The sequence below is a fragment of the Catharus ustulatus genome, chromosome 8, assembly GCF_009819885.2.
Source record: "Catharus ustulatus isolate bCatUst1 chromosome 8, bCatUst1.pri.v2, whole genome shotgun sequence".
In the NCBI taxonomy this organism is placed as follows: Eukaryota; Metazoa; Chordata; class Aves; order Passeriformes; family Turdidae; genus Catharus; species Catharus ustulatus.
The window spans coordinates 22,743,666-22,755,238 of NC_046228.1; the positions used below are offsets into that span (position 1 = coordinate 22,743,666).

At 37.2% G+C, this 11,573-nt stretch overlaps 1 protein-coding gene across 42 annotated transcripts in view; it reads right to left on the reverse strand.

The window, feature by feature from the left end:
- Positions 1-2,870: 2,870 nt before the first annotated feature.
- KCNMA1 (potassium calcium-activated channel subfamily M alpha 1) overlaps positions 2,871-11,573 on the reverse strand; it is a 440,583-nt gene continuing 431,880 nt past the window's right edge. For 17 of the 42 annotated variants that reach the window (XM_033066042.2, XM_033066032.2, XM_033066067.2 and 14 more), the window contains one exon: positions 2,871-7,642. In XM_033066042.2, coding sequence (XP_032921933.1) covers positions 7,488-7,642 — 155 coding nt within the window. In that variant the 3' untranslated portion in view covers positions 2,871-7,487. The remainder of the gene's footprint in view (positions 7,643-11,573) is intronic. The other 25 variants (XM_033066068.2, XM_033066050.2, XM_033066041.2 and 22 more) reach the window with 3 other exon arrangements.

An 11,573-nucleotide genomic window follows, 5' to 3' on the forward strand; every position in this document is an offset into this window, starting at 1 on the left:
ATTATGCATCCTTCATGTAAAGTCTGTGATCCATGATAAAACCAACATTTGTTGATCTGTTTTGCACTGTATCTTGCAACAAATGCTTTAAAACACATTTATTTTATTGTATCTGATGTCTAACTAAAGAATTTACTGGATAAAACTTGAATGAGGGAACTGAAAAAAACAGATATGTTTAAAGCTTCTCAAAAGCCAGAAGTTTCAAATGCAATAAAATATTTTACAAGTTGTTACTGTGGTTTGATTTTCAAGTCTCTGGGAACAAGGATGTTGGAAAAAGGAGTTTCTCCAAGCAGGAAAAGAAAGTGGAAATTGAATAAAGTTGTAAAAAACCCAAGAAGTGCTCTGGAGTGTTCATCTCTCTCCAGCACCTCCCTTGGGATACTTTGAACTCACTCTCCCACTGACTGTAAGATTTTTTTTTTGATAGAAAGAGTCTGGTTACTGGTCACTTGTGCCTCATTGGTAAAAAAAAAAAAAAAAAAAAAAAAAAAGGAAGTAAAACCTGGCAAATTAAACCCAGAGGTAGGTGTACATTCTAGCATAATGAATGTTTTGAAAAAAGTATAATAATAAACCTGTGTTTTAAAACCTGGGGCCTGGGGGAAAGGGAGTGCTTTTTGAAGAGGTCAGTCAAGCACATACAGCCAGAAATCAAGCTTAGGGTCACTGGTTGCCCTTACTTAGAAATAGGTTTGAATGTCTTCTGTCTTGGAAGTAAGAGAAAATTTACAGTCTTTTTTTAAAAAGCATTTCTTCCCAAGAGGCTGCAGGTGGCAAAGGGCGGACTTGTGGTAAGTAAGGAAGGAGTGAAAAGAGACTAATTTGGGGTGGTTTTGGGAGGTGATCTTTTTCCTGTGTTTTGGGGTTATTTTTTGGCTTTGGGAACTTTTTTGAGAGGAGAGGGTTTTTTTGTTATGAGGTTGGTGTTTTTTGGTTTGTTTTGTTGTGTGCTTTTTACCTTTTTTTTTTTGTTGTTGTTGTTCCCTTGCCCCTCAGTGGCACTCCTCCAATGCACAAAGCTGCATTTGTAAAATTACCTCCCTAGCTTAAACTACATATTTGAAATTAAAACAAATTCTTTAAGAAATCAACATTAAATTACTATAATACAACTGAAGTATTTTGAAAGAGTAGCAGGACTGTCTCATGGTCCAGAAGAGGTGTGAGCAGTCTGTTCATTCACTGCAGGTACTTGCTAACTAAGATTATTACATAATTTTGAGGGGAACTATTTGTTGCTGGTGCAGAATTACTCATTCATAATGCCAACAGCATCCTCCATGGCAGCTGATATTAATTATTATTAGCAAGGAGCTGATTCTGGGTGTGAGGAAAAGAGAAAGGCTGTTGGGTTAGTCTTCAGTCAAAGTATTAATAGAATTGGCTTCATGAATGCAGCAATATTCATGACCTGGTGGTACAAGTTACAAATTTTTCTAGGAGAGAAGAAAGAAAACACAGCAATATCTCCTTCTTTTAGAACACAAATACATAAATTTTAATCTGAGAAAAATACAAAATGAAACCATGTACAAGTTATGTACAAACCCTTTTTACAGGACGATATATTTTTCACTGGATATTACATATGACAAAGTCAGGTAGATCATTTCTGAGCACCAGCATTTGTTCTCTCTCACCAACCCATGATGTTAAAAGTAAAGTGATGAAGTCGTACTCCTTTTTCTTGATGAACTTTTAAGTTAAGTTGCCAGCTGGTTCTCAGTGTACCCCCTCACCATCTCCACTTCCAAATTGTAACTAATATAGACATGTGAAACAATTAAAATATATTGTATATATGTGTTTGTGTGTATGTGTTTTTTTCCGAAGGAGGAAAAATGTTTCATAAGACTTGAAATCTACGGATATGTGAAAGTTAAAGTAGTATCTTGTTTTTTCCTTTTTTTTCCTTTTTCTCCTTTTTTTTTTTTTTTTTTTTTTTTTTGCCAGAGGTTAGAGTATTTGCATTGCTTAAGCATCAGTATCCTAAGCTATAGGACCATGGCAGAAGCAGAATTTTTTTAACTGCTTGAGATAACTTCTGCTGACATTTTTATTTGGTTCCTACAGTTATCGTCCAGTGAACAAAATGCTCATATGCCACATTTTTTGTCTCTGAAAATCTATGGGCTTTATTACATGTATTCAACTGCCTATATGCTGTGTTCTGTGTTGTTTGGGTTTTTTTTGCTTTAGAGAGGTCTCCTCTAAAATGCATTGACTGAAGCCTTGTCTCAACATCATAAAGGTTCTAATTAGATGCAGCATTACTCTTTAGCTTCCTAAGTTATATATTGCTCTAAATTAGACTGAAAGTAATGAAATAAACACCTTATATTTTATATTTTCTTCATTTTCCCTCCCCCTCCTCCTTTTGGCAGTTACCAATAACACACCACTGTGCAGAGCAGCAGTCCTGGCTATGCCAGTGGAATTTACCTGGTCACACAGACTGCTGTTCAGAGACTGCACATGGCTCTAGAGCAGTGAGAACCTGTGCAGAATTGATACATTACTGACAGAAATACAGCTCTGATAAATACTGGCACAGAATTATCAATATAATAGGCCCACATACCATCCTGGGCAGTGACTACAGCAGAAGAGCTACTTCATTCCTTTCATTATTTCAGATGGGGCTGGAACCCACACCCACTACTATTGCTCAGCATGAAAATACTATAAACAGAATATAATACTTCCTTTAAGCCTGTGATTATTCAACAAACTTTAGAATTAAAAAAAATAATTAAAATTTTAAAGGTGTTTGTTTGTATGCTGGGGGTTTCAGTGGGTCAGAATTCACAGAAAGGAAAAAAACAGATGGATTATAAAGAGTTCGCCTTTCTCTGAATTTGTTGTGCATTTGCCATTGACTTTGACAGATATTCCCAGGCTAATCCACTGTAACACTGGGAACAGATTTCTGTTTTCACTTTGTCCTGTTCATTACCTTTCACACACTTGGTTATTTTGTTTAAGCACATTCAAAACTAGAAATGAAGGTGAGACACACACTTCTTTTGGTGCTAAAGAAATTCGCAATGATAACAGCTGTAAAAACAAAACACGCATACACACACATACACACATACACACACATATTGACCTCAATATGCGTTTATTTCAAATTCATTGGCATCCAGGAGACCTCAGGAACCACTCCTTAAAAACATTTAAGGACCTGCTCTGTGTTCCAGATTGAGCCCATGTGAGTCAGCTAGTCCAAGGTAGTTGCTAACATTTTTATGGATTGGCGAGTGAGTGGCCAAGCACTGAAAACACAAATTATTGGCCATTTGTAAATTATTGCTTCTTTTTTTCATGTATGCTTATGCATCAGTTTATGCAACCAATTATTGCAGTAACTGTCAGCTGTAGTTTAGACACACACCCCCAGCAAAACCTGAATGAGAACTCACTGTTGTACTTTCTCCTTCTGCTACATGAAGAGTTCAAGAAATGCAAAATCTTCCTTTTGCATGCAAAAATAGCCAACCTCATCCTCCAGCACCCAACAATGTGTAATAAAAGGCTGATGCTTTTGCAGTGTCTCCTGTACTGTGCTTGAAAATTATATTTGCCCTTTCCCACCTTTGACTGAGGCCATCTAGGTCTTTCCACATCCAGCTGACCACGCCTGGGGTTTGTACTGTCCGTCCCATGAATTCCCTGCTGTTGGGCCAGTGAAGCTGATTTGAAAAGCAAGGTGCTAAAACATCAGCAACAGGTTTAGGATACATTTTAAAAGTACAAGGAAATGTTTTAGTCTTGTTTTTCCCAATTAACAAATACATCATATACTTCTTACTTTAGAAGGAACTGCACAATCATATGGAGGTGTTAAAATTTGCATTCAGACTATGAGTATCTTCTTTTCTTCATACCTTAACTTTTGCTGTGCTCAGCACTTGCCACTAAATCTGTCAGAGGACAGTTTTATCCTTTCACCTTAGTGCTCATGGGCTTCAGGGGCCAAATTAAAATAACAGCCATGAAACAGAGAGAGCCAGCAGACTTTCTGGCAATGTCAGAACATCAAACATCAGTGCATCTCTCATAAAGCTAACCAGGATGGCTGGGTTTTGGTCAAATCAGGTGGAAACAGCAGAAACAATTCTTCCATGTGCTACCCTGCAATTCATATATTTTCTTCTTTTGTGTGCCTTTCTTCACCCCAGTTCATGGAAAATAAAAATTATGACACCTTCTTGTGATGACTCTATCAAATACATGCATACCCCCATACATATGAGTGTGTATGTACCCAAAAATACAGTTGTGTGTATGTGTGCACCCACAGACAGATGTGTGTGCGTGTGTGGACATGCATACATGCAAACAGACACACACAGACATACTGTTTATCCAACACATGAGTTAAACATTCTATAGCCTGTATCAGTACTGCATGCAATCAATGCCAAAAAAAATAAAAAAAGGCTAGAAATCCTCCCCACCCGTTTTTTTTTTCCTTTTGCCTTCTCAGAAAGAGGTAAAAGATATGGACAAAGACCAAGAATTTATTTCTATATTGGTCATCATGTGTTCTGTCAGCTGTCACTCAGGTCCCTTTCCAGCCTTTTCCCAGATTAGATGTAACTTCATATATCCATTTATTGGTGTTGGCCTTATTGTAATTTTCAGTGGCTGGATATCAAAGATCCCCAACAGGTTTTCTATCTGTTCCTCCACCTAATTTCCAAATGTCAGTCCTGCATCTCTGATTATCAAAAACAGGAGTAAGAAGATATTATTGAATTTGGTTTTTCTGTAAGTGGGAAACATAGACCCATAACTCTGTTTCTCTCTGTCTTGTTTGCTCTCTGTAGGGGTTGTTCTACCAACCATTGCATATGGAGCTATTTGTGCCAGAACAGCTGGTGAGTGTGTTCAGGTCTTGTTCTTTATTTATAAACAGTTATTAGCATGGGGGTTTGGGGTGTGACAGCTAAACTGGACAGACACACACAAACCTTAGCTGTGTAGGGGTGCTGTACTTGGTTCATTAGTATGCTTTGTCCAGTGAATGCTCATTTCTGAAGGAAGGACACTCAGAAGTGGCACTGAATATGATCAGGTATAAGATATAATGTTCTATGCCCCTATAGTAAACACCAGTCTTCTGCGGAAAAAAAATTGCAATTCATATGTATTTGGTGAGGTGTGGCACAAGTTTCTATAATTCTACTCAGGACCAGCTTTTTTTCATTCTGGTTGTCATATGAATGCAGTTCATAAATGAAAAAGGAGCACTGACTTCAAAGAAAAGGCTTAACATGACCCAATGCAGAACTGGATGTAAATTATAACGTGTCACTAGCTGAAGCAGCAAATGTCGGAAGAACTCACTGGAATTATCTTCTCTTTGGGGACTGTGAAATGCATTAAACATGGATCTAAATAATAATAATAATGAAAAACTGCTTGTATTGTTTTGTTACTCTGTAGGAGAGTGAAATATTTTAAACAATCCAATTTTACAGATACTGTATTAACAATTCTCGTTATTGTCTTTAAATAGCTATTCTACAAAATGTAACAACAAAATAGTCACAGTCCAAGAAGTCACTCCAGAATAAAGTCTATTAGGTGTTAGTATGGTTATACTTGTACTGCAGCCAGTGGACAAACATTAAAGCTGAGATAGTTTGGCTTAAATGTTGGATTATATAGTGGACATCATTGTTTTCACAATAAGTTCATCTGCTTTGTATTTGTTTGATTCACTGATATTTCTCTAATGATAAAAATACCACGGTATGTTTAATTGTGGTGTTTAACAATTCTGCAACATTACAAAGCCTAAAGTTAACTTGCACAATGAAAATCTGCTGATTTTCCTGATGATTCTGGTTTGGTGGTTTTGGTTTTTTTTCCATATTAGCACAGCCTTTCCTTTTTTTCCCACACAATTGTGTCAGATGTTGCTTCTTTGAGATAGAGAGAGTTACTAAATCATTTAGAACATAAATGCTTGGGTGGGTAGATACTGCAGCACAGATATGAAATTATATTTTTGTCTGATGGCTATAAAACTTGTTGGCAACTTTGTGAAACTGCTGACACAAAAGGCACCTATCAAAGGCCTTTTGCATGTTATCGTAATAAATACATTCATCACTTTTATTATTTTGATTTGGTTATTACTGGACTTCTGTGTGTGGTGTCCCAGCAAAGTAAAAATAAATACAAGGGGAAAAAAAACAACCAGAAAAACAATGTTGCTTATTGCAGGAATTAACTGAGGACAGCATGTTGTGAGATTGTAGAACTGAGGCTAAACCAGTTTTTATCCTGATCTAAATTCACCAAAAGTAGATTCAGTGTGCCCTTTACCAAGGTATGAGCTTTCACCAAAGTGCAAGAATCTGGAGCTAAACCTCTATACATACCAGGAAGAATTTGTACCATCTCAGACCAACAAAAGGCCATCAGCACTTCTGAAGTGAGGGAGTGACAAAATGTGGTAGATGAGATGGTTTCTAACTTATGCTTCCATGCACTATTTTATGCACTCTGGATTAAAGCACTGTAATACATGGCAAAAAAAGAAGAATTGCCAAGCTTGCCTTCCTGAACTGAGCAACTGCTGATGGCTAATGGGAAGTGAAGTGCAATTGCCAGATTTTCCATTTCTAGCAGATGCCCCAGGTGTCCATGTCCCTTGGCTGGGGTGGTGACATTCCCTGTGCCTGTGTCACAGCATTCCCAAGGGTGTCTGTGTGTGGGACTGTGAGAAGGGGAGGGGACAGTGAGGGGTTACTGGACCTTCACAGAACTGGCAGCCAAGATGATCTGTAGATGTCAATAAAACAACGAATATTTCAGAAGAATGTTACATGTACAAAAATATGACTTTCAACTCTGAAAATAAATAAGTTCAATTTATTAAGAGCTGGTGTCAATGCTGAACAAAATACACATCTTCTGATAAAGAAACATTTTGGTGAAGTGTAGGTTTTTTTCTTCTTTTTTTTTTTTGAGTTACTAAAATACACACTGGACCTTTTTTTCCCTTTTTGTAAATATATCATTTGTCTCCCTTAATTACATATCCTTATACCTGTGACCATCATTCTCCTTTAAGCCAAAGACTGAGGGTTCATTGGTTTGGTTTTTTTTTTTTAATTCTTAGGAGTCTGGCCACATGTGCCATTTCTTTAAGGGAATATACTTAACAATGAAAAAAAAAAAAAAGAAAAATATATTTTTTATAATAAATAAAAATAATTTAAAATGCTAGAGGCTATACATGACTTGTTTTGATTATGTTCATTTATAAATGAAATAGTTTCCAAAATACGTGGAAGCAATATTAAAGGCAGACAAACAAAGATCTGTCTACTTTATTTTCCCATTAAGCGTGCCCTTCTTAACTTCTCCATCAGTGGTTCAGCAAGTAAGAGGAATAAATGTCACATCACCATTCATGAAGTTTGTCAGGCTTTAAAAAAATAGTTCTGGCTTCGAAGGAGTCAACATTCATCTTCAACTTCTCGTATGGGTGGTATCAAGCTGCTTGTCGATTTATATTGATTGATCTGATTGGCCATGTGAGTGCTCATGGGCTTGATTTGAATGTTTCTGGGATAGGCATTATCCGGCTCATCTGTAAACCATTTCTTTTCTGCTAAGGAGCAAAACAGGTAGAGACAGAATAAGGAGGGAAAAATGAAAGTTTTAATTAGTAAAGCGCACATACACAGAAACGTTAAAAAAAAAAAAAAAGAAAAAAGGAGCAGTCAGTAAAGTTTATAGAAAAAAGAGATCAATAGAAGGTGACTTTGACTAATTACTAGCAGTACAGTGCATTAGATTAATACCTGTGAAAATACTGTTGTGAAAGGAGGATGACGCTTGCAGATTTGACACTAGAAGCTAAAGAAAACTGCCAATGTGCTACTTTGCTTGTTGGGTGTAAGAGAGCTCTTTTCTTGTGCCCATGCTCAGGTGATGCATTTATTGGAAAAAAAAATGATACAAATCAAAGTCTAAACTAAGAAGCCAAGGAGAGCAGTTGGGACAAGGGTAATGCAGAAAAGAGCATTATAGACTCTTGAGTCTATACACAGAGGAGCACCTGAAGAGTCAGAGACTTCTCTGAACCATTTCAGCCTAGGGGTGGTGGCTACTGCTGGCCCAGAAATCATGCAGGAGAACATGAAGAACTTTCTGCAGCTGGTGTTAGAATAAACAGGACTTGGATTCCTGCTGCCAGACTGCTGCCTTGCTGAAACAGAGGTGCTGGGGCACTGCTGAACTCCAGGGTTTGGAATGGGGTGGGGAACACACCAGACACTGCAGGTGACTGTAGCAGGGGCTCCAGTTACTCCTGAATGGATTGGTCATGATAGGTGACAGCAAGGCAAAGCAAGTAAGGAAAACCAGAGAGGAAGTTCCTTCTTTTCTGTCCTTGAGCAATGTCTGTTTCCATGAACACAGCAGGAATTTTATGGTGCAGCTTTAAGGTGGGCTGGGAGCAAAGTGGGAGGATGCCGAGAGGCTGCAGCACTGCAGCCCTTTCCCAGCTGTTCATCACTGTAACCACTATCTTGCACTGCTCCACTGCAGGTATGGACAAAAGCTTCTTAAAATTCACAGAAGAAAAAAAAAAAAAAATTCTTAAACCCTTTAGAGAGCAATTTCTGCTGTAATTTCTCAATGACAGGTATGCAACTTTACAAGATAACTTTATTCCAAGACTTGGGAACTCCTGATCTAGACAGTGGCTAATGGCCATTAGGTGCACTTGACAAGCATTACAGAACAGGGTTCTGCCTCCATTCTTGTCCTCCTTTCCCAAATTCCAGAGGTGGGTGGGCAGAGCAGTGGACACTTATGGTTCTGGGAATTTCATTATTACATGCAAGGTTCAAAGCGTGTTGCACCACAGCTGCCACTCTTCCATGTACACACTACTTCTCATTCCAGTGGGGAATCCAAAATGCTGCAGAAGCTTTAGTGCCTCACATAATATAAACTGCTACTTTTGCTAACCACTGAAATGCTGCAGTACCTGGAATTAGGACAGGAGTGGAAGGAATACCCATTTTTTAATAAATAAATGATTTAGAATTATCAAAGCAAAATTCACCTTAGAAACCCAAGGATCGAGCACAAAAGCTCAGGAGGTAAAGGAGAGAAAAAGAAATTGGAAGACTGAGAAGAATACAGGGCAAATACCTGGACAGAAGTGCACAAAAATAAACAAAGAGCTTTGGAGTTAGAGTCTCTCAAGAAGTAGCTTAATCTCCAGAATTACTGGACTTTTCAGTCACTTTCATGAATAAAAAATTAAAACACTTCCACTTCATATGGATTTTTAGAATTTACTGCCAGACCTCCATGCCCCATTAAAACCTTTGTAATCTGTTCTTACACATTTTTAAAAAATTAAATCTACCCCAGGAATTTTATTACTTATTAGAGGCTTATTGCTGAAGGGAAACAGAACTAGGGTATTGTTTTTCTTGTCGATTTCTAAAATGGTTTTCACTTCTTCTTTAAAAATATCCTACTCATTTGTGACCAGGCTAAATAACTCCCTGCCCCCTTAAAGTTGGCTGAGTCTGGATGATGCTCAATCTCCCATCTCCCTCTCTCTCACCTATTATAATTAAGTTCCCTTTGATTTGAACAGATTGGACGATAGGAATTCATAATGTTACATCCTGCACACTGAAGCTAACTGATTAAGTGCTTTAAATTATTCTTCCTGACAGAATGATAAAGTTACAATCTGTTCAGAGATGATCTACAGCTTGCCAGACTCCTACCGTTTCTTTCTACATTCATTTATCTTTTTGTCAAGCAGTTAAAAAAAAAAAAAAAAGCCTCAATTCCATAGATCTTTTAAAGTAATCAGAACATCTGAATTATTAATGACACTTTAAGGGAATGATTCCTGATGGGGGCCAGTTTAAGAAAGGTTGTAGGAAAAAGAAGTCTGGGAATGTGTACACATCAAAATAATTTCAGCTCCATTTAAAAAACCATTTAGTTCAAGTGTGACACATGAACCATTATGCATTTGTGGAAACCAATTTTGTGTGATCTACGATTAAACTAACCTTTCAGAGAGGTGTAAAGTGTGATGGTTATCATGTTTTAAAAGCCTTGTGAGATCACATAAACAATTTCAAACTAGCAGTTTTCTAATGGTTTGTGTTTAAAATGATTTTGAGGCAAGTTAAGCACCGTGAACTTTCATTGCTACCTTCTTTTTTTAACACAGGGTGCAAAAACTTTCCTTACAAACAGAACTTAGTGCAAGTTAATTCAATGTTGTAGCAAATAAGAGGAGACCAGCATGAGTGCTAAGAATCACAACTGTGCTGTGTTTCTCAGCAGTCAATGTAAAGAACTTCAAAATACCCTGCTTTCCCAAAAATTTTCAAAATAAACTATTTATTTATGTGTTAAATTTACAATAAAACTCCTATATAGGAAGCTGTCCTTTAAAAATAAACTGCCCAGTCACTTTTTGCCTTTACCTGGCAAAAAATAAATACACAGAACATTAATAATGAATAACAGCAGAAGCTGGTAGATTCTGATTTTTTCTGCTGTTTAGATTTCTTTTTGCCAGTGCTGAAACCTTGATCCAAGCATTATCATCTCCAGCATGCAAGGTTTAGATCCAGCTTTATACCTTTCCTCTTCCTCACTGCTGTTAAAATTATCTTTGAGCACATAGCAATAATCTCCTGTGCAAATCATTGACCTCTCTACTTACCTTTGCAATGTGAGCTTAACACTGCTGACCTTTACTCTTGGCCACCATAATATTGTGCTCCCAGTTACTGAATGTCCATCCTGAAGCCCCAATACACTTTTCAGTCTGTTATGCTATGCTTGCAGCCTGCTTTAGCTAAGTCTTCCAGAGTCTCAGAACAGATTTTTATCTTTAATATTTACTCTTTCCTTTGGATCAGTTCAGAAACCCCCTTAAAAAAGCCTTCATGTTATGCTATATTCACCAAGCATTTTTAAGTTCTCTGTCACATTCAGTCTGTTTCTCTCCCTTTTGGAAGATGAATATTGATCCTTACCAGAAGATTTTCTACATTATAGTGACAATAGGCATAGTTTTTTATCTTGTTTTTTCAGGAGCTGCTGAAAAAAGTCCCTGATCTTCCTATGCTATTTGACAGGCTTCTTTTTGACAGCATCACCTGAGAGATGTTGGAACAGCTAAGTAACTGAATGCATCAGAAAGTAGAAAACATTTACTTTCCTCTCAAACATCTATGTTTGTAATGGGCTATCAGCATCTGTGCATTCATGAGGGTTCAAAAGCCTTAATGCTCATATTACAAATAAATAAAAATTAACATTTTGTGTAACACTCTTCCCCGCAGCATAAAAAAAAGGATATAAATAATCAAAGTAAAAAGATCAAAATACAGTTTTCTTCAACTTGTGTAAAACTCCAGCAATTCTCTCCAACAGCTTTATTGTACTGATACTTTAAAATTTCTATCATTAATTCTGGACTGAGGAGCAACTTAGAACAAATGTCACTGTGAAACACCCCCTCTTCTAAGCAGAGGCAAAGAAAA